Genomic DNA, 24504 nt, shown 5'->3' with positions numbered 1-24504 from the left:
AAAAAAAAAAAGCTGAGGACAGACAAATGAACCCTAAGTCCTTCCAACTCCATCTCACCTGACCTAAAACTTGGCTTGGAGGAAGCATCTAAATCTTCAGCAGCTTCAATTTTTAATGCTTCAGTTTTATTTTCTCCATTTACACCCCCCATAAATTGCTGCCAAATAATCCTCCAAGCATGAATCCATAATTGTTGGGCTCTCACTGACACACAGCTCCAATGGTTTTTCTGGTACTAAACTCCCTGAGTGGCTGTTCGTCAGTGTTACCATCTCCAGCTAAGTCTATTGCTACTGCTAACAGAAATGCATGCCCTACAGAAGGGTGTAATTCTCCTCCCTCACCGTTAACATTAGCACTAACTCGTTTTCTCCTGGCAACTCTTGCTCAAGGTCTCTTCTTCCAGCCTGAATCTCTCTGACATCAGTGACTGCAGCTGCCTGCTGACTCCATGGAAACTCTCACTATAACAGACATTTAAAATGCCACTGATTTGAAACAAAACAAATAAATAAACACACACAAAAGGAAGCATGGGAGTTGTAGACAAGCTGCTGAAAAGACATTGGGAAGAGAGAAGTGAGAAGCCAGTGGGTGGAAATGAGAATGAGGAGGCAGAAGCCTTTATTAGAGGAAAACCATGAATCCGTTAAGTAAAGTGAAAAAAGAAACAATGCATTGAAGTGCTTGTGGGACATCAGAAGCTGTGCTCTGGAGTAACTATTGTCATGTCTTCCTCAAAGTGTGTTTATTTAGGCACGCCTCCCTCTCCCAAGACAAATGCCCAGACAATTGTCTGAATTTGTCACACTCGACCTAATTTGCTGGGAAAACTTTCATATTACACATGCACGCTCACATTCTCACAACCTCTTTCACACTCCTAAGAGTTGTAAAGAGGATAAGAGTTTCAGTGGAGGAAGTCCTTGGAACAACTTCTGGTTCTACAGAAATGCTGATCTTCAGCCCATCTCTGCAGGTGTTCCCATAATTGCCCGATGCAGCCAATTAAGCCATCCATTGTTAGTCTTGTGACCCAGAATCTGCTAAACCACCTTCCATCATCATACCTGCAAGGGTGTTGTTAAAGGAGATCTGTATCATTTGCCATTTTACAGCTGGAGAGATGGGCATTGCAGGAAAAGGTACTGCTTGTTGCTGTGGCATCAGAAACAGGCTCAAGAGCAAGCTGTTTCTGAGCACTCATAATCTGATCACAGGATTGGTTTTAATCTCCTCACAAAGCCCACTGCTCCAGCTATCTACCACCTCTTACTTCTACCTGCTTCACCTGTGAGTGTCCTGCCTGGGTACTGTTTCTTCAAGACATAAGAAGCAAGATACGTGGTCTGAATACACAAGAAGAAATTCAGTTGCCAGTGCAAAACCACTCCAGAGCCTTGAGCCTCCTCACCACAGGTGTCCATGATTTCTTCCTGCTTTGCTGCTTCATAACTATCAGTTTTCATCTAGGCAACAGTCATCGCAAAGTCCCGCATGAAAGGGAGCAGTAACATTTGATTTGTCCCCAGCACAGACACCTCTCATTGTGGAGGTTCCTCAGTGATAAGAAGTGAGACCTATGGTAGTTCAAGCCTCACCCAAACACAGCTTGAGCCCTCCTGAAAGGCAGCCAGTTAATTACAGAACGTGCATTGTTTCATTATGAAGGCAGACGGAAGGATAAGGTCAGGCAAACTATGTCCTGCAGCTGCACAGGGAATTGACATCAGAGCTCTGGGGTTCATCTATCCTATTACAATAAACTCAATGTGTGTGTAAATCTTGTAAACCTTTATTTGCTGAACTAAAGCCTTAATTTGCCGAAATAAAGCCTTAATTTCATTATTTAGCTGCCCACTGTGAGGTGCCCCCATGGTTTAAATTAAGCTGTCAGCAGAAGCTGATCTGTGCCATTCGTTAACTGCAAATTATGCAGCTCCAAAGTAAAAGCCACTGGTAACAAATTCACAAAGCACGTTGCATTTCTAAATATCTGGAGACAGGCTACTTGCATGTTATCAGAGCTTTGCAGGTATACAACTTAATCACTGGGATTAGAAACCTAATATATTGAAATGCAACAAAATACACACTCCGATCACACTGCCAGACTGAGTCAGTGAGGTCTGAATCCATGATCCTGGGGGTAGTACAACTGCTGTATGTACACGTACTAAATCCTTAACTAAGATCATTCTCAAAATAACACTAAAATAACGTATAACCTCTATTTGGAATACAAATGGTGAATAAGAGCAAATGCAAGATGTTAACAGGGGTACTGATTGGGAAATTGCCACAAGAAAAAGTGAATAAACATACAAAAAGCTGTGTTTTTTCAGGCTGGGTGGCAGGGAGAAGTGGCAGAGGCCCGAGAAACAAACTTTTCTTCCTCACTGGTTTCTCAAAGGTTCAATACAAAACCTGTGAATTTTGGTAGCTTAAGTTCTTAATAAAACTCCTTTGAGGGATGAGGAGGGGAGGGAAGAGTGATGGTGGTACTAAAGAATAGCAGTACAGCACCAATATTTTAGACAGAAAAAATTACTCCAAAGCAACTGCATACCTCTTGTTTGAACTGAAAATCTTTAAAATAAATATCTGTGGAAGGAATATAAAAGATAAAGAGGAAGATGGAACAAATTGCAACATATATCAAAGTCTGATGTTTCCAAGCTAAGCCAGCTTTATTCCACTGATAAAGGAATTGATTTTCTAAATACAGGGAACACAGCAGATTTCACCTATCTGGGATGCAGTAAAGGACTTGATATACACTGAAGTAAATTGAGAGACAGTTTTTTGCCACTGAAGGCAAAATGTGCAGAATTTATGTTTGGGCCAGGAAGAAAGAAGAAATTTTGCTCCAACTTTCTATGGATGAAGAAGCAGTGAAAAATTTAAGACAAAGCTCAACATTTAAGGACCCCACTAAACTTGCGAGGGGAGAACTCTAGAGACAGACAACTGCTGAGGACTTGAGGAAACAAAGGGCAAATAAGCAGGAAGCACAGCAGGCAAGGTACAAAAATGAATGAAAAGAAATATGGGGCATTGTCAACATCCCAGAAAAGCTATGGGGTTTGATTTTGCTTAATTCTTTGCACGAGCGCTAGAGTAAAAAAAAAAAAAAATAAATAAAAAGCCTCATTGTGAGGCACACAAAGAAAAAAATGAGGAGAAAAAGCTCAAGTACAGCAACCAAATCCAAAAAGTCCCATGGTGATAATGTGACAAGCGTGATTATCTTTTACACCACCAAAGATAGTTTGAAGTTACGGAGTAAGGGACAAACAAAAAGTCTCTTTGCCTTTGTAAAATATGGAAATAACAACTCTCAGACACTCTCAGCGATGTGCCTTTCAAGGTCAGAAAGTTGTGTTAATTTTTCCTGAGGCATAAACATCCAGATACACTGAATGGTATTTCTCACCCTTTTGAGTAATATGAACTGTGATGACATGAGATAAAGCATTGTTCCACAGAGCTCGATTGCTATTTTTTGGAGGTACTCACTGAAGGCTCTTGCTCACTAATCTGGGCTAAAAAGGGTTATCAGATGTGGATATTCAAATGAATTTGTACCACGACTAAACTGGTTTTCTTGCAATAAGCCAGTCCACTTGCTAGGATATCTTGGGAGAAAAACTATTTAATATCTCTGTAACCTATGGTCCTCACGTTTAGCATGCGAGGAAATCCATGTACGAGCAACCTGTTGGTCTCTCCATATCCAGGTATCCTCCTTCTGGAGTGTGTAGCTGTGTGAAGATAAATTCCCTTATCACCCAGCAGGAGCTACAGCTGGTCAGTCCGTTTCACATTTTCAGATGCATTTGGAATTTCAATGAAATAAGTGTGGTTATTTTTAGTTCCTTTTATAAATGATTTCAGTCACTTTTCAACAAGCTCTGCTTCCCTCACTTCATAGCAGAGACAGGGAGGTTTCTGACAAAAACTTGCAATCAGTGGAGTTTAAAATAAGACCAACACTTTAAGCCATTTCTAATAAGGTTAACTTTCTTTTTCTCTGCAAGATAAATAAAGCTGCAAAGCCAAGATTGATTTCTGTAGCAGGTTCATATCCTGCTACTCTCCAACAGTCCACAGTATCATCATTGCTTCCTCCACCAGAAGAAAAACTATAGCATGAATGCCTAAGAATAAAGATAATTAAAATGAAAGCAGGGCAGAAAAATATAATTACAAGAAAACATATAGAGCAAGTGCTTAGCTGCCATGGTTTAAGCTCTTTTAGTGCTGACCCCGCAGGCGAGAGTATTTGATTAGGACTTTGCAAAACATGCTGAATGTGCTGCAACAGCCAAACAGCCCTGAGTGGCCCAGTGGACCTCAGTACCCTGCTTTTCTCCTAATGGCAGTTTACTATCCATCAATATATCCTAGAGGTTATCTGAAGTTCAAGGGTATTTTACTTTAATTACATTCCCATGTCTTTCGTTTTAATGAACAGCACACAGGACAGGCCTGGGTAATGAACCACAGGTGGTTTGTGTCTCCACCCCCAGTGTGGGAGAGGGTAAAAAACCTATTTCACTTCCTAACCTCCATGCAAAAAAGCAGGAGTTACAGAAAAAGGACAGGGAGAAAGAAAACCACAGTTTTTCATCCTATGCAGCATGTATTTTTTTCTGATGAAAACCTGAACAAATTGCAAGAATCCCTGCCTGCAGCCATGGCTACACTCCATGGAAGCCATAGTCACACCAGTCCTTTTGTTTCTTCACATATAAAGCTCAAAAATTTAGTAATGACAGGGAAGATGTGATTCAGATATTTTCATTTTTTTGTTCAGCTGTTTATTTTAACTCACACTGTGAATTCAGACCCAACCCTCCTAAAAGGGGTATATGTAAGGGTGATTTACCTCTGTGAGTACACAGGGAGGGAGGTGCAGAGATGGCCTGTGAATAAAAACTCATGGTCTGTGGAGAGTCATATTTACCACTGTTCTGTGCAGGCAGTGAGACAGCTCTCCCTACTTCTAAATGCTCGAAGGCACAGCTTGGGCAGCCTTAAGTAGCTTTGAACTGAGGAGCCTTCAGAGAGCAGTAAGATCCCCTGTCAGTGCCACAGCAGATATTCAGGCTGTGCTGCTGCTTCTACTCCTAAAGAACCATGAGATGGTCCCCTTGGTGAACGTCTCCTGGGCGTTTTTCCACTGATTAAGCTTTGTGAAAAGGGTGTAGAGGTCTTCAAGTACAATAGAAAGCAAACTCCAAATGGTTTTGTGACAGAATTTTTTCCCTAGTTTCTCAGCAATTAACTCAACAAAATCTCTAACAAAAACAACAGCAACAAAGCCAAACACAAATACAATAAAAATAAGAATGTTATTTTAGTGGGCTCTGGGCTTTTTTATGCTGTGCTCAGCTGAACATTATGTGCCAGAGCTATAGATGTTAAAATTAAACTTGAATAAAAAAATGCCGAAGAGATGGGCTGCTGAGAACCGATTTGTAAGTAAAATGGGTAGCTTACACAGAATAGCAATGATGGAATTATTCATATAAGGATTTGATTGGCATAACCTTTCTTCAAGGGTTCAGAAGAAGCATTAAGCTCAGCAGAACAGGATATAAACCAGGTCCAGACAGCATGACATGGCACATTTCAAACATTACCTTGCAAATCCCGAGGGGGACTATCCATCTAAGGTGGAAAATGCCTGCGAAGATTTCACAGCTTAATTAATTTTGTGCTGTAGTTGATTAGGATCTTTTGTTCTGTGTTAGTGGAAAGAGGGACTAAATTTGCAGTGCTAAAGATGCTTACCTATAAAACGTATTATTCTTCGAAGCAGTGGGTTCAGGTAACAGCACTCTCCAGTCAAAATAGTTTTCTCTTGAATAATTAGGGTTTCTCTGGTTGACTTTATGAAATACATGGATATCTCACCAATAAAAATCTGTCAGGAAAAGGAAAGATATAGAAGTTTAATAATGCAATAAGCAAACTTTAAAACATGTGAGCCAGGTTCCAGCCCACAGAAACTACTACACACCATTGTGTCTTTGGGACGCTGAACTTCCACAGAGAAGCTACACCATTCAGTTGGGATGAACTGAGATAGACCCACCTGCCAGCCAAGAAAAGGATCTGCTGTTCTTACACTCAGCGGCATGACACATCAAGTACGAGGCCTGCTTATACTTACTTCTGGGATACAGGAACAAACAGAGCTTTTACCTTTACCATGTATCACAAAAAACTCCTATTTTTACTGCAATTAGTTTACTGCAATTAATTTGTCATGTTCTTGGTTAAGCATATAAAATTTACTGACAGGATAGTTTTCATGGATGGAAGGCTTCTGCCCATGGAGGGAAGTGGAAGCTAACGCTGCAGACTTCTACCCCACCATTTTAGCAGCAAGCGTTGGCAACACTGGATGCTTTTTACAGCCTTCACAGCTTCTCAAAAATACACTTGTCTGAATCTGCCACAAAGGCAACAGAGCTCCTGCCAACTTTGAAAAGAAATTTGGATGAAGGACATCCCTGCAGTGGAAACTTATCAGAAGTCACAAAACTTTTGAGGAGGTCATTGAAAATTTTGGAGGTCATATGCTGTTATTTGTAATAATGACATAAAAAGTGCCAGGATATGGAGGCAGGACTGGCAATCACCCATGCTGTTAGGTTGTTAGTATGGTCCTTGCCATAGCCTGTCCCAATTTCACAGTTTCTCTGAGCATGCCTGGGCCAATTCCCACGAGGAAAGCTGGCTGCAGCCACTACTCTTTATGACAGAGTTTGGCCACTGATTTCATATGCTTGCCAGTCTGAAGGCCAGAGGATGATTTCTGAACTGTTTTGTTTAATAACTGTGCAGTTTTATTTATTAAAACATCAAAATGTAAGTCTCCAGGGATTTACCTATCTTAAATGTGCTTATGTAGTAAGTATTTAGTTTGCCATCAGACCAGTTCTTTTTTGTGTGTTCTCTTTGCCATCAGTTCTTTTCATGAAATATGATAGATGTTCCCCACAGGGGCAGGATCACTATTTCCTAAATACTCGGAATTAATTTAACTCTGTTGCACAGAAGTCTATCTGCCCTAGCTAAAGCTGGACAGAATTTGATCATCAGCTTTAGCAGCAGTGATGGTCCACTCACAGCAAGCACTTCTGCAAATCTCACCTACCATGTTCTGTCAGCAGGCTTTAGAAAATGAAACTGAAATTTTGAAAGACAGAGTTTGTAATGGAAGTCTTTAGGAAAAAAAAATAAAAAAATAAAAAAGCCAGCCTGAAGTGGAAGAAATGAGCTTTTAAGAAGGGAGCACCCAAAAGAATTAATTTAACTTCATTCATAAGACACACAAGAGGAATCCATGATGTTAAGGAATGGTCAAAGAAATGCATTACAAAAGCATGCGCATGCATGCAGGCAGATACAGAGTTGGCATAAACCTCAAGGAGCAAGCCCTAGCTCGCTTTGCTGTAATGGTACGTATGCTGTTTCAAGGGCAACAATTTATCCTTATTAAGCCAGATGAGCATCCTTATTGATTATTGACATTCAAGCCAAGTATGCTCAACCTTTTTATAATTCTAACCGCTGATGGCGAGAGATGTAGAGTTGTAAAATGTATGTCGATAATGGCATCTGTGGGTAGGAGCCGATGCATGGGAGCCACACTGAAATATTGCCTTTATCCCGTTTCACTCCATCTGCTCTTAACAGAATTGGCAAGCAGTTCAATAAGCTCAGCTCACTAACTATGGGGCTGGGAATTAAGAAACAGACCATCTGCACTAAAGCAGTTTAAAAGTGACACTCTGTTTCAAACCATTTATTATATGAATTATGATAATGCTCAGAAGTTAGAGTTAATGCTTTGGCTCTTTGTCTGCCTGGGGCTGTACATACACATTGAGAGACAATTCATGCCCCGAGGAAATCCTAGTTTGTGAAGAAGATGAGTTAGTGGTGACAACACAAACTTTTCAAATAAGAGTTAGGTATAAAACATAGTAATAGCCCTTCTTTAAGAATACATCATTTTTAATTTCCTTTGCATCAAAAGTTGAATGAGCATTTTTCAGTTTTAGTTCCCACCTTCGTTTCCATGAACTTATCTGTCTGGCACACTCCTAGAGACCCTCATGTGGACAGATTAATTCTACTTAGATTCCGGAGTAAATTTTGCCATGAAATAAATCTGTTCAATCTTGTTCCAGTGATTTAATCACCACTATCCCAGATTTCCTCTGACATAGCAAAATTTGACTTTTTAAGTGACCAATTCCTTTGCTTTAAAATAGACTTTAGATATATAATAGTAACTGTATTTGTGAGGTGACATAAGATGATTCATTATAACTGGACTATTCTCATGGTTCTACCTCTTGTACTGAATTTAGTTGCCTGAATTTGAGGGTTTTGCTTCCTTGTATGCTTTATTTGGGCTCTAGAAAGTGGTTCAAGGCCAGGGCATGCTCTAAAAGCCCAAGGTGAGACTGGGAACTTAATTCTCATCTAGCTGTGCAAAATTGAATATGGTCTGAATATTCTCTCAAAAAAAAAGTTTATTTATTTTTTCCTCCAGGCATTTCTCAAATTGAGTAACTCCACTGATTTTCATGATTTAAAGTGCATGATTCTGCATGAGCAGTGTCCACATGCAGCCAAGTTGTCCAGCTGGTCTCCCAAAATCAATCACTGACACTGTTAAGTGCCTTAGCATCTGCCAGAACAGGATCAGCAACCCGGGAACATGTACAATTAAGTCCTAAATATGAAATCTAAATATAGATACACATATACGGGTGGAAAAAGGAAAAAAAAAAAAAAAAAAAGAAACAGCAAACTACTACGTTAATGTCCATTTGGGAAAACAATGCAAGGTTCACTAACTACTTTATCATAGTGGTTTAATTATATAGTAGAAATGGCAAGAAAATCACAATGGAGGTTGGGTACTGAAAGCTCAGGTGCTCCACAGTCTGAGGTGATGTATATAACAGGGAAACTAAGGCAGTGTTACTGGATGTGATTTTATGCTCTATTTCATGAATGTAATAGCAGCTTAACACTGAGGTTGTCTGGCCTCTTTTGCTCACATTCTCTTTATATTATTGTTAGGTAAAAGTAATATGATGATGTCCCAACGTCCCCTCCCTAAATCAGAGATATTTACCCAGAGCAGTCATTTTTGCTTCACCGATTTCAAGCAATCCATTGAGAAAACTTCATTCAGTTTTACATGCCTTTCCACTATTGGCAGTGTCCCCATGTACTTGATCCTCAACAATCAGCTCTCAAAAAAACTCTGCTGTGTGTTTGCTTATTTCCTGGCTCCTACTTAGCAAACAGCTGAATAAAATAGTATCTCATGTTCCTCACCAACAGCCTTTTGTCCTTGACTGAGTTGATTTTTTTTCTAGCTGTAGCCTGGAAAAGTTAGTCCTCCAGCTTGTGAACTGACATATTCAGACAGTGAAATATCACATCTTCTCCACACACACACAGAATCACACAGAATTTCTAGGTTGGAAGAGACCTCAAGATCGTCGAGTCCAACCTCTGACCTAACGCTAACAATCCCCACTAAACCATATCCCTAAGCTCTAAATCCCTTCAAGTTCTCAGCACAGTAGGAGCGTGTTATCCTCCTTGCACTCCTGAAGAGTTTTGCATTTGTTAATTTGTTTGATTATCTATTTAATCTATGTAACTATTGATTTTAAAGGGATTTTTTTTTTTAATCTTTTCTTTTAATCTTTGTTTCTTACAACACTCTATGTTGTGCTCATAGTCTCCTTGCCAAATGATTCTTTGCACTACTCCACAACCACAGCTAGTTGCCAAGCCTCCCTCCATCCAATTTGAAAAGCCTGGCCAACAGGTGAAGTCCCTGGTGGCTGGAAAAGGGAAACATCACTCGTGTTTTCAAGAAGGGTAGAAAGGAGGATGCAACTATAGTCTGGTGAGCCTCACCTCTGTGCCTGGCAAGATCACAGAACAGATCCTCCTGGAAGCAATGTCAAGGCACGTGCAGGACAAGGAGGTGATCCAAGACATTCAACATGGCTTCACCAAGGGGAAATCATGCCTGAGCAGTCTGGTGTCCTTCTGTGATGGAGTGACTGCATCAGTTGGCAAGGAAAGACAAACAGATGCCATCTACCTGTTCTTCTGTAAGGTCTTTGACACGGTCCCACATGACATCCCAATCTCCAAATTAGAGAGATGTGGACTTAATGGCTGGATCATTCTGTGGATCAGGAGCTGGCTTGAAGATCACACCCAGGGTGGAGGTCTATGGCTCTATGTCCAAATGGAGGCTGGTGACAAGTGGTGTACCTCAGGGTTCTCTCCTGGGACTGGGACTATTTAATGTCTTTATCAATGACATAGACAGTGGGATTGGGTGCACCCTCAGTAGGTTTGCAGAAGACACCAAGCTGAGTGGTGCAGTTGCTACAGTAGAAGAAAGGGATGCCATCCAGAAGGACCTGGACAGAGACAAGCTGGCAAAGTGGGCCAGTGAACCTAGTGAGATTCAGTAAGTCAAGAGCAAGGTGCTGCACCCGTGTCAAGGCAATCTCAGACAAGAGCACAGACTGGGATTGATGTTTACCTCAATGAGAGCAGCCCTGCAGAGAACTTGGGGATTCTGGTGGACAAAAAGGTTGACATGAGCCAGCAGTGGGTGCCTGCACCCCAGAAGGCCAACTGCAGCCTGGGCTGCACCAACAGAGGGGTGGGCAGCAGGGGAAGGAGGGAGGGGATTGTGCCCCTCTGCTCTGCCCTGGGGGGGCCCCACCTGGAGTGCTGCGTCCTCCTCTGGGGCCCCCAGCACCAGAAGGGTGTGGGGCTGTTGGGGCAGGTCCAGAGGAGGGCCATGAGGATGATCAGAGGGCTGGAGCTCCTCGTCTGTGAAGAAAGGCTGAGAGAGCTGGGGGTGTTCAGCCTGGAGAAGAGAAGTCTCTGGGGAGACCTCATTGCAGCCTCTCAGTAATGAAGGGGTCTTATAAAAAAGACAGAGAACAACTTTTTCCTCAATCAACCAGATAATGACAAGACAAGGGGGAATGGTTTTAAACTAAAAGAGGGGAGATTTAGATCATATGTGGTGAGGAAATTCTTATATGTGGTGAGGCACTGGCACAGGTTGCCCAGAGAGGCTGTGGATGTCCTGTCCGTGGAGGTGTTCAAGACCAGGTTAGATGAGACCCTGAGCTACCTAATGTAGTTGGTGGCATCACTGCCTATGGCAGGGGGATGGAACTATATGGTCTTTGAGGTCCCTTCCAACCTGAGCCATTCTATGATTCTGTGAAACATTCTATAACTAGATTAGGGGTAAACATCAAGAACAGTTGTTTCTATAATCTGTCCATAAATGGATGTGGGATACAACCATGAGGTGGTTTCAGAAGAGTGGCATCCTGGAGCAACCCTCCTGAAGGAACTATGCTGTGCAGTGATGGTGGGGAGCCTTGTGAAGTTGTATTCAATTTGGGAAATTAATTACTTGATGGTGCAGTTGGGACAGACAAGGATAGGATCAAGATTTAAGACTTGTGTTCCTTTCCTTTTGTTTCTGCCATTCAGTACATTAGCCTCGTACCTCACTTCAGATAAGTCTTCTAGTAAAGGTGAAGGCTCCAACTGTACGCTGAAGTTGTGTGACAGGGACTATGCAGTTTTCATTTCAGCTGCAGTTCCACACAGATACAGGTGGAGAAGCATCAGCCAGGGCACACACATGAGACACGGTGAGCAGAGCTGTGCCTGCAGCCTAGGGATGCCCTTGTAAAATGATAGCCTTTTGCTGCTTCCCATAAAAATCGTACAGCTAATGGCAATTCTGATCACAGCAAGCAGAGGCAGATCCCATATTAGGAAGACTTATTTGAAATACAGACAGGATCTGTGTTTTCTAAGCACAAAGTTTAGATCATTCTGATTTCCAGGAGTTTTAAAGTCTCACAGCTCGTATGCTTTAACAACACTAACAGCAAAGTCAATCACTGTTAACACCATTTAATACATGAAAACCACACCCAGGGACATGCTATTCCACACAAATATCTCTGTCAGCAAGCAAATCTGTACTCGGCTCTCAGGATATCATCACTCATCTCTGGGCTGGCTTCAGCAAGCTGCATGACATTTCCTGAATCATCTACAAGAATGTGTGTGGCTGCATTTTTAATGTCACAAATAGAAAGAAAGAAATTAATCAAATCCACAGCATTCAAACAGCAGCCGAGGGGAGGAGCAGATATGCGAAAGGCACTGGCTGGGTGACAAACTATGTGCAGAGCACTCAAAAATGGAGAAAACAAGCAGCTGTGGGTTATGGGTACCCCGATCAGCAATTTTCAGAATGACTCCACACAACTCTCCCTGGGAAATGCATGCCTGTCCACTGAAAGGTGACCTCTGCAAAGTGCTCCAGCAGGCATTTCATCAGCACTGCCCTGAGTCGGGCCCAAAGCAATTCTGCCCTTTTGCACTATGGTGTATCTGAGGACTGCATCATCACAGTTGCAGGTCAGTAGGGACACTCCCCAAGTGCTGCACAGAAGCTCTTTCTCCACTCCTCTGCCATCAGTTAAGCAGCAGAACATTTACACAAGCACCACAAACCATAAAGGCTCAGGATCACACAGGGATTTAGCTGGGAAGGAGTGCCAGAGGTCTCCAAGCCTTACTCATAGCAGAGCCAGCACTGAGCAGGGCCTTGAGCAGACAATTTTCTAATGTCTTTGAGACTGGAGATCTCACAGCCTATAGGGGGGCACTGTTTCAATGTCTGACTGCTGCCAGCATAGAAAGATTTTTCCCTAACAAGCACAGTTTCTCTTCTTGCAGCTTGAGTGCCTCTAGTCCTTCAAACAGTCTGGTGGCATCCTTGTAGGCCCCCACTAAGAACATGTCTCAGATCAGCTTTCACTTCGTGTTTCTAATTCCTTAATTCCTTTGATCTCCCTCACATTTAGCCATGGGACTTGCGGGTTATTGATCTGCCAACCTGCCCGCTGCCTACAGAGCTACATATTGATGCTGCACAGCTTATACTTCTTAGTCGAGCCTGGGCAGCAAATGGTAAGCAGCATTCATGCTGAGAAAGACACCTGGGGTGGCGAGCAATCACAGAAGCAGTCACAGCCTTAGCACCCTCTCCCAAAACAGCATTTCTACTGTCTGTGGCAGGACCCTGGCCCAATCCTGCCCAGGAGGGCAGAGGTTTTCCCTAATAATACTAGCACTGCTGCTGCTAATGAGGACCATGGATCAGCCAAGAGTTTTGTCAGATGCTCTCTCAACTTAAATCTGTGAATCTGTGTTCAGGTAATTATTACCTCATTTTTTATTATTTTTTTTTTCCAATGAAAGCAACATCAAAGAACAGTTTTAAATAAAAGTTATTTTGCAATAAAAACAAATTTGTTCCTTTCATTCCCCCAAAGTTGATAGGACTGAAGTCCACAATTTGGACTGCCCACAAAACACAATTCTTCAAAAAAGCAATTTGCTGTGGGAAAACTGCCTAAAATAATTGGATTCTGAAACTTCAGTATAATCAAGAGAAGAAATTTCCCACAGCTCTGTGGTATTCCTCAGAAACTGACACGTTGTGAGACCATTACTGAGTCCTGTGAGACACTGGCAGCAGAAGTGCCTGCAAGTGCTAGAACAAACAAACAAGGTGTAATTATTACTTTCCAGAATGGGGTGTCAATGCAAGGATACAAACTTTCACCCAGAGTAATGGGCACACCCTGGCCTGACTCCTACATATCCCAGCTTGCCAATGACAGGACTCAGAATGACAAGCCATGGCTTATGGATGACACCTGCCAAGCCATGAGGCTCTTTCTTTAGCCCAGCCCTGAGCAACCTCAGCTTTCCTACCCAACAGCAAGAGGAAGGAGCTGCAAATGCCCTCGAGTGGAGCTCTCCCTCTGCAGGTAAGCAGAAAGGGAGGTCATCCCTGAAAACTGGGACCATTGGAACATGGTGCGGTACACCTTGCAAGAGGGACATGCCCTCATTAACAAGGCATGAGGGATGCTCCAGGCACTGACAGTGCCCCTTGCTCTCCACTGCTGCCCAGCCTTCTTGCCTAGCACAGGGCAACCTTCTTATTTCTGCCTGAAAAAGCCAGGAAGCGCTGCTGCAAGAGGGCTCTGAGCAGCAGTGGCTGCTCCTGGTTTTCACAGCATCTGCTGCTGAGCAGCCACAGGGGACTCAGCCAACACAGCATGAAATTCCCTGGCTTCCCTTCTAGAAAAAAAAAGATGGGAATAACATGGCTGCAATGAACCGAAGACAAGGAAGGGAAGTGGTACTAAGAACGGGAAAAACATCTAAAATAATAATGTTTTTAAAATTTGGGAGGTAAGGGTAAACTCTAGAGAAAAGTTGGAACACTTTCTTTCTGCTTCAGATCAGTTTGATCAACACTGTAATTCATCTTCTAATTAGTAACTGGACCACTGTTTGGCTTGACTGATTCTGAAAACACTATCTTAAAACAGATACTCCTTTGCAGAACTAAATTGCACCAGACAGTTAAAAGCTACCATGTAGGCTGCCACTTCCCTCTTGGAAACAGAAAGGAAGAAACTGAAGAATTGCATGAAAACAGCACAGGCACTTTCCATTCTACTTTAAGAAAATGAAAAATAGTGCCCTTGAAGCTTTCTGCTGCTGTTCCGTATTCATTTCAGTGGGCTGCCTCCATTCCTAAACCTCTCTGTTTCTCTCAAGTGGCCAGACAAATCACACTGGGATGGAGCAGTGCAAGAAGCAGCACTGAACTCTGGAATGATTGTTCAGTACCAGCAGGGCAATTGGCTGATTTGTACTAACCTTGTAATAGCAAAAAGCTAGGCTTGAGGGACACTAATGGATGTGGTTGAGTTGTACCAAAATATTAAAGAAATGGCTTGAATATTTTGTGTTTATGCAAAACATTTTCCCAATTGAAACATTATTTTAACAAAATTCTCATATTGGCAAAAAAAAATATTATTTCTCCTGCAAATTGGAATTACTGTACCTGCTACCATTCCTATTTTGGAACTGGTGATGCATTGGAATATTACACTTTTTCTCAGGCTTTGTGAAACATGATGGTGCTGGACAGACAACTTTTAAATTCACCAGACTTGTGATCATGGGACTCAGGTTTCTCTTTCAAGCTGCATTTAATATTTACATTCCCAACCAACCAGGAAGTCAGACGAGTGAAGTGTCTACGCTATGGTTATCTCCAGAAAAGGGTTTGCAGCCTAAGACCTCCTACACTGAAAAAAAAAAATAAATCAGTTATTTTCTTGCTAGTTTCACCCTTCCTTAAATACTTATGATCACCAAAATAGGAGCTGTCCACCGACAAATCTGTAACACGGAAGTCAGCTGTTTGAATGTGTTGCTGTAGGCCACCCCAATGCCAAGAAAAAAGCCTTTTTCTGACTTTCAGGATATTGTGATCCTTTGAAATTGGCTGAGGCAAAGACCGAAAATCTGTGCTATTTTCCATGGAGGAGCATTTCCATGGTGAAAACGCTCCTTCTCACTCCCCTTCCCTTGTCCACACAGACTGGCTGGCCGCTCCCGCCCAGGTACTTGACACAACAGTCAAGGGACTGCCAGGGCCACCTGGGTTGCCCTGCCTGGAGATGAGGAGGCTGATAGGTGGCCTCATTGCTCCCTGCAGCTTCTGAGGAGAAGAAAGGCAGAGGGAGGTGCTGGCCTCTGCCTCCTGGTCATCCATGGCAGGATGCAAGGGAGGGCACAGTGCTGGGACAGGGGAAGCTCAGGGAAGATCTCTTCTCCATGAGGGTGGTCAGACACTGGGACAGGCTCCCTGGAGAGGTGGCTGGTGCCCCAAGCCTGTCTGTGTTCAAGAGGCATTGGGACAATGCCCTTGGTAACATGCTTTAACTTTTGGTAGTCCTGAAGTGGTCAGGCTGTTGGACTCACTGGTCTCGGCAGGGCTCTTCCAACTGACCTGTTCTGTTCTATTCTGTTCCAAACCACTCCGCTTTACTACGAGACGGGGTGAAGGCATCCTACACCCATCTTAGCATGTAAACAGGACAGCTGGAAGCAACAGTTTTTCAATAACCATCCTCCAATGTCAGCCTGCAAGAAGTGCAAAGTCTCTGGAGAAAAAAATAGGTACTAGAAACAAATGGTAAAAGTCATACAGTTTCACCTTCATCTCATGAAGCTCTTTTTGTCACCAGGACACACTGATAACCACAAGTTCAATCTAAAACAGACAGGACTGCAGTAATCCCATTTTTCTACCTATGCTGACAGCATTAATTTACTACTTGAGTTCGACTGGATGGATGAATGGATGAGGGGAGAACAGTAGATGTTGTCTACCTTGACTTCAGCAGGGCTTTTTACACTGTCTCCCATACCATCCTCCTGGAAAGCTCCAGAAGTGTGGGATCCCCTGGGGGTCAGTACTGGGTCCAGTCCTGTTCAACTTATCCTCTGTGACCTGATGAAGGGACAGAGTGCACCCTCAGCAAGTTTGTGGGAGAAACAAAGCATGGTAGAGTGGCTGACACACAGAGGCCTGCGCTGCCATTCAGAGGGACCTGGACAGGCTGGAGAGGAACCTCATGAGGGTCAACAAGTGCTTACTCTTTTCCATAAGGAAAGACTAAGCAAACTGGACCTGTTTAGCCTAGAGAAGAGGAGATTGAGAAAGGATCTTATCAACCTCTCTAAATACCTGAGGGCACAGTGTAAAGTGGATGGGGCCAAACTCTTCTCAGTGGTGGCCAGTGGTAGGACAAGGGGTAATGTTTCTAAATTGAACTGTAGGATGTTCCATCACCACATAAGGAAGAACTTCTTTATAGTTTGGGTGGCAGAGCACTGTAACAGGCTGCCCAGAGAGGTTGTGGAGTCTCCTTTGAAGATACTCAAAACCCACCTGGATGCAATCCTCTGTAACATGAACTAGGTGACCCTGCTTGAGCAGGGGCTTGGGCTAGATGATCTCTATAGGTCCCTTCCAACCTCAACCATTCTGTACTTCTGTGAATGTGCATGTTTCAGGGGATAAAACACTAAATAAGAAATAAAATGGCCAGATGTTTCTTTACAAATAAAGACAAGTTTGCCCTTTTTTTTATGTGTTACTTATCACTAAAATGACCATTTCCCTACTGCTTTGCAGCGAAGATGCTAATACTGCCACACTCAGAGAATTAAAAATGAATAAGGCAGATGAAAGCATTTGACCTATTCTCAGTGAAACATTTGGGAGAAAAATGCTTTTCACAGAATAGAGTCAAGCATACATGATTTCAATTTATTTAACAGTATCATCATGAGATTCAGGAATCTGCCCTTGCAAGAAACTCTCATTATCAGAGACTAAAAGGTTATCAACAGGAGCAATAAAAGACTTTTGTAATTCTTAGGTATGATGATTAACTACCCAACTCAGCATAGCAAAAAAACAGGCTGGTCTAATTTATTTTGCTGCTACAGTGCAGGGAAATGCACATACCATGGTACCAAACAACAACAGCACTTCTGAGATGTGTTCTCAGGGAAAAAATAAAACACATATACTCATTTCCCCCCATGGCCACTGTCACAGCCAAATGACTGAGACACAGGGATATTGCAATACATTCACGAAGATGCTCCCTTTTGGCTTTCAAACATTAAAACACTCATAGCTACGCTAAAATCAGGGCTTGGAGCCCAGTTCAGAGCTGTGTACACAGGACCGCACTTAAACATTGCTCATGACTAATCAGAGTGAGCTTGTACAGACTATTAGAGTACTTTCCATAGCTCCAGAAAAAACTATTAACTATAGCCATGAGCTCTTCCCAGCTGCTGCCAGGCTCCTCCCCTTCTCCCTAGCAATAATCACTCCCCTCCTGCCATGACGTGTCAGAGCAGTGGCAATATGCATGCAACAGGCAAATGAGACTCCCTGCTGTAAATCCTCTCAGGCAAACCAAGCAATTTGCTGTCAAAAAATGAAGCAGCAAGCATCTTATAAAAGAGAAAAACACAATTGTAAAGAGGAACTGGTGTTACCTTTGACTTAAGTCAGCCTTTCACACTGGAGCTGCAGGTTGTCAGTGATTATTCTTGACAGCAAAGTGCACAGAGCGAAAGTACTGCTTAGCCCACAGTGAATGCATGCAAACTTCCCTCCCACAAAGCACAGCTGTGTTTTCTTCTTTTGCTCTTTTTATTTATTTATTTATTTATTTTTACTGGAGAGAGTACAATCATCACTGTATAAATAGAAATGGCTGCACTTGCTGCTTTCACTGAAATCTCTGGGACATTCAACTGTATCAGAAATCTTTGCCTAGATTGTGACTGTCTGAATAACAGTCAGCACCCATTTGGGTGCCGGATGACAGCTGTAAATACTCACACTCATACTCAGATTTGTAATGCAATGCAGGGACAGAGCTTATGGAGTCTCTGAGCTCACTTGCTATCTCATTTGCTTTCTATTAATGACCATTGACAAGTCAGTCTGCAGGGGGAAGACAGGGTGAAAACAGGTACCAGCTAAAGCAGAAATTTTAAATTAGCCTGCAAAGAGGGGAAAGTCTCTGAGAAAATGATGGGTATGAGGAATAGAGTGAAACTACTTGTATAAATACATTGTGCTGAATACCTGTAAGAGGGACGGAAAAAGACTCCTTTGACATATTCTCTAGTTGAAGATTAGCCCAATACTAAGTATACATAAAATAATTAAATGATGTAATAACAATACATCAAAATAATACAATCAACACATTAAATAACGTATTAATGCATAATATACTAAGAATGAAAAGAAAAGTATTTTCCCAAGAAGTCTGACCTACTGTCTCCTTGAGGCTCTACAAAGAGATCATAACGACACATGGTGAAAAGAACCCCGCAACATCCCTGACCAAAGTTTTCTCTAGATGAAGTGGTAGATGGCCAGTTCAACAGCAGAGTGTAACCCAAACAGCACTGCTTATTACCTTAGATCCAGCACTGGATCCTGTCACTTAATGTGACTGCTGTACTTCTGGACCCAAGCTGGCATCTCCGTGCAGTTTGTATTGTACAAGATAGAACTACCAGCTCCACATAGCACTTAGCTGAAGGTCTCTGCACCCAAAAACTTTGTTTGATGTTCACTCCAGCCTTTCACTTCCTATGTTTAACATGGTCTAAGGATTTACAAAACCAATGTTGTTCATCTCCCATAGAAGACTCCAATCCAGCTTTTCATAAATAACTAGGGAAAACTTCTTGGGCTTCTGAAGTGAAAGGAAATGTCGATCCAGTAGAGAAAAACCTGAAAAGTTTGCAATCCACTTTGCCAGAGGAAGGCTTTAAATAGAAGATCCGACTAAAGAGCAACATTCTCAATATTGCTTGCCCACCTAATGTCGCATCACTAAAACAAGGGACAAGCCTCCCACTAACTCCGGTGTTACAGCATCTAGGCATGGATACATCACTCGATTTTGCTTTAAAAGCACAGCCTGTGAAAGTTACTGTAAATATCTCTATGGAGAAATGTAGTATTTATTTTTGTCTGTCATTGCAGCACAAAGCAAAGCAAGCAAGATTTAACATTAAACTGAGTTTCAATACAGAAAAAAAGAACGTTACTACAGAGGATTTTCATAAGCTCACGACATAATACATTAAAAAATATTACTCATTTTCGTGAAGTGTCCTGTACAAAAACTGTAGACTCTTATGCAGATCCCTTTCACATTTCCTATCACGTTCTGTGTTAAACTATTTCATGCATTAATATTCATACAGACCAAAAATTGAAACTGACTACGGTCCAGCATTTATTTTTCATGCACAGTTTTCATCAACTTTTGAAAAGGTTGCAAAGCAAAGTTAAGAAAGAAATACTAAAGATAAAGAAATAAGTATAAGAAAACAAAACATGTAAAGACAGAGTCTGGTAGGAATTTATTAATGTAATTACATAGGTAGGAAAATTAGCTATTGGTGAAATTTGTAACTTTCTACACAGAAAATGGAAAAGGGCCAATGTTTTGCTAATCAGTGACTACAATAACCATCTTGGAATTGCATGTACTCAGCTAATTGTATATTTTCACCTGCTTCAAACAGGTGCATTGTAACTGACTGGTTGGATCAAGTAAGAAAAAAAAAAAAAGTTGAGAGGATGTGGCTGCCAAAAGATGAACAGATTCTAAATAATAAGGAAATATCAATCAAGCTTTTCCTCATATTGGTCATCTTTTTGCTCATCTAAGCCTTTTAAAACCCTTTAAATGTCCTCTTAAGATAGCGGCAAATAGTCCCAAATATGCTGCATGTCCAACCCAGGTTTTATTCCAACCTTATCTTTTTTTTTTTTTTTTTTTTAATATTATTATTATTATTTATTTTCAGTAATACATCACTTTTGCATTCATGACTCTCTGGAGCCCAAACAATTCACAGCTAATCACTGAACTGGGCAAGCTATTGTAACAGGCTTAACAAGCTCTACCTCTAAATCTTGCATTAAGATTACCTCAGAATAATTACACCTGGAGATAAGCAATGAAGATCATATTAGGCTAAGGCAAAACAGAGACCCAGCTAAGTGTAAATCAATTACAGCTGAAAATAGAGCAAAGGGGACAGAGCTATTACAAGACTGTTGCTGTTATTTATGGAGCGGTAGTGGAGAATTCAAACAATTTCTTATACTTACAATAGCTGTCGGAGTTGAAGCCAGCACACAGTAGAGCACAAGGGGTGAAATGAAGCTCTCATCCTCCGTTCCAGGGTAAGGTTTCATCAAATTGCCATCCTGACAGAAGAAACCTTGGATATGCACTTGAAAAGTATCGGTGCACTCGAAGTAGTAGGCAAGCAGAACAGTCCCAGCCATGATGACAAGCTGAAAATACAGCATGGTGACACAGAGGCATTAGTTGCTTTTTTAACAGATGCAGCTATGCCTTCAAGCTACTCTAGTCCCGCAGACCATCCTCCCTTCATCATCACCCCGACAGTCCTTGCAATGCTGGTGTGTGTGTGTGTGTGTGTGTGTGCGTGCGTGTGCGTCTCTGCGTGCCCGCTTTGCAACATCTGTTACATAAACCTTTTGGCAAACGACACTAATGAATGTCTCAGATAGGAGCGGGTCCGTAACGCAGCTTGTAGAGGGACGGGAGCTTTGACAGCTACTTCGTCAAAGGGCATGTGAGTGTCAACGGCAGCAGCAATCAATGGAAACTAGCAGGACAAGGGGCAGCACAGCGAGAGCTGACAGTGACAAGCTAAAACCTGTGCACAACGGTAGGCAGCTGGAAAGGATTGTTGCACGGGATAAAGGAAGTTAAAGCCAAAATGCTTCCTCGCTGCAGCTGCAAGCCCACAACGGGGAACGTGCACCCTATTCTAATCCAGAAGAGCCCTCAGTGGGTCAGATGAAGCAGTCATGAGACCTGACAGATCCAGACAGAAATCTGACTCCTGCCACTCACCTTTCCTTTCAGCTGCATCTTACCAGGAAAGCTGTAGAAATCCTCAGAAATCTGTTCCCCCAGACAACTGGCTGGGTCTACTTTGCGTTGTCTGGGGTACAACACTCCAACACAACCACTTTTTGAAAAGGCTCTGGCTCAAGTCTGAGTCTTCACCTTTACACGTATAAACCACAAGGAGCCTTTCTTGTCTCTTTTTGGTAATTTACTGATGACTAACAGGGCTGCTTGGAAAATCTCAGCTATCAACATTTCCGTGCATATTCAGAGTTATTCAGTATAAGCTGTGTCAGTGTCTGTGTCAGCTTCCCAACACATCTCAAAACAACCTCTCCAAGGCTGTCACTAACCTAACCTCTGAAAATTAAGTGGATATGATAGTTCATTGCTCTTGTTCCCTCTCTGCCAGACTGCAAAAGAAATCTCACGTCAAAATCTTCAACACTTACAAAAACAGCAATATTGACCTGGATATTATGACAATTCCAGGGTTGGATACAGGATGGTCTTTATAGAGAGGTAATAAGCCACTTACCACTAGTACAAGAGCTGACACATATACAAGTTATTTTAACATGCCTTAGGGGGAAAAAAAACCCAACAAATAAAAACAAAACCAACCAAACAAACAAACTAAAACAAAAACAAAAGTGAAGGAAAAAAACCAAAGTGTTTTTTTTTTTTGTACCATTTTGTCTCCAAGATACCTGCATCAAAACTGTGTTGCTCTGAGATTGTTATAAGAACATACCTTTAACAAATAATTTTGGCAACTTGTTCCCAAAGACTTAAAAGCTATCCATGGACTCCTCAGACTTAACCTTGCATGTAACACTGCTGCACAGGACAGCCGACCAAGTCATGATATCTTTGGGCATGTGTTGGACCGAAATTAGGACAAAAACCAACCAACCAATCAACTGAACAGATAAATCATTCATGAAAGTAGATCCCAGAATATCAGAATGGTTGGAGGGCATTTCTGGAGGTCACCTGGTCCCACCTCCTGCTCAAGCAGGGCCACCTACAGCAGGCTGCCCAGTACCATGTCCAGGCAGATTTTGAAGACCTCCACCACCACTCTGAACAGCCTCTATGACAGATTTAAGCAGACCAAACTGAAGCCAAACCTGAAGACTTCTGAAACCTTTCCCATTCAAACTAATAATACCGTTTTGTAACTAGATTCTGAGGTCCACAGATTAATCCCACCCCTGTAAAATACAACCTGGATTGTTTAACATTTTCAGCCCAATCAATTATCTGTATGGATTCAAACATCAGCTTCTGTGGGTTACAGAATTATGGTACCAACTGAAATTTGCATAGACAAAGTACACAGCCTTTTTTAGAAGTTCAAACAAGTAGTAATCCACATAATTATTTCCCCCAAACATATATATTCTTTCTTTCTCCCACCCTGATTTAGAGAATGAATTTAATATATAAAATGTTAATCAAACACTTGTTTTCTCACAATTTTTGCTTTCTTCTGACAATTCAGTAACTTTAAGATCCCAAACTCTGAAATCTACCACCCTGCAGTGAATTGCAGGTACGCTGACCCTATACAGTCAGTACATGGTGATTTCTGTTCTGCTCCTTCCCTCTCACACTTCTCCTGTGTCCTGCTGTGGGTCCAGAAGAGATGGCTTGAACTGGCTGGAGAATCAAAAGATTTAGTCTGTGTATTCTTTCCTGTGCAACATCTACCTCTAAAGGTGTGTAAGCAAGTGCATTTTCTTACTTCATCAGGATTATATAATAATAGCTTTAGAATGAACTGCTCTGAGTATTTCACATCTAAAATGTGTACCTGAAGAAGTCCTTCGTTTGTTCAGCTTTCACTATTTATCCTGTTATTTTCAAGACACAAGAACTCCCTCAGTGGATTATTTTTATTTTTTATTTTTTTACAAATGTAAAGCAATGTGCTATTATTTATGTATTTCCCAGAGACCTTTACAGCATCCTGATTGAGTCAGTGGGATTCTCTATAAACAAACACATTTTGGTAATTAAGAGCCTAGAAGACATAAATTTACCTCCCTGTGCAGCTACAGATTTCCTTATCAACCTTGGGCAACTCAGTTTTATAAATTAACACCAGAGGAAGGCAATGACACTATCACTACTCTGCCTGACATAGACATAAATGCAGATTACAGAATACCTGGACATAGAGGCACTGAAGCTCAGTTCCAGCAGTGTCAGTAACAAATTGACCCATCCCCCCTATTCTAAACACACCTCCAAACATGCTTTAGGTTGCCAGCTCCAGCCAGCTTGAAAGCAGACAGTACTATAAGAGACAGGTCAACAGGAGCTGCTTTTCCCCTTGTCAATGGGAAAAGGAGAAAACATGCAAGTTATGCCCTTCTTTGGGTATCACAGGAAAAAAAAAATCCTATTTATTTTATTTTATTTTATTTTATTTTATTTTATTTTATTTTATTTTATTTATCCCCAAAGAACCCTCTAGCCAGCAGTTGTACAACTTACTCTGACCTTCCCAGGGCCGAGTATTGCCTCAGTGCTGCATGAAAACACTTCTTGCATATAAAATGCAGCTCTAGTCTGACTTATGTCAATACTGACCTACCACACAGACAACTCAGTAATAAATCAAATCCTGGTCACACTTCCGTTTGTGAGTGTGTTTTGGCCTTTTGAGAAAAAACAAACAAACAAACAAATTTTATCTATCTAATATTATTCAGATATCTAATATTATCTGAAAAAAAAAAAAAAAAGAAAAAGAAAAAAAAAAGAAAAAAAAAAAAGATTGTAATCCTGAGAACAGTAGATACTGGAGGTATTCCCAACGTTTTAGGGAAATAGCAACAGCAGAACAGCAGAAATTAGACCTCCAGTTCAATGGACCCCTCCACAGACCCACTATGACAAGGGATGATATGAGGTACAGAACGGACAGGTCAGTTATTACAACAAATGTGGGCAATCTTTTGCTGGTCAAAGAGTCAGTGAAGTCCTGAC

The 24504-nt window shown here is 41.7% G+C and overlaps 1 protein-coding gene across 2 annotated transcripts in view; it reads right to left on the bottom strand.

Moving 5' to 3' along the window:
* PLPPR1 (phospholipid phosphatase related 1) overlaps positions 1–24504 on the bottom strand; it is a 131478-nt gene that overhangs the window by 15075 nt on the left and 91899 nt on the right. For both annotated transcript variants that reach the window (XM_084504532.1, XM_084504533.1), the window contains exons 3-4: positions 20730–20918; positions 5801–5933 (exon numbers count right to left, since the gene is read on the bottom strand). In XM_084504532.1, the coding sequence (XP_084360658.1) occupies positions 5801–5933; positions 20730–20918 (322 nt within the window). The remainder of the gene's footprint in view (positions 1–5800; positions 5934–20729; positions 20919–24504) is intronic.

Source organism: Aythya ferina (assembly GCF_964211825.1).
Source record: "Aythya ferina genome assembly, chromosome: Z".
NCBI lineage: Eukaryota > Metazoa > Chordata > Aves > Anseriformes > Anatidae > Aythya > Aythya ferina.
Note: the sequence above shows the minus strand (reverse complement) of the source record. Positions and strands in the feature narration are given on the sequence as shown.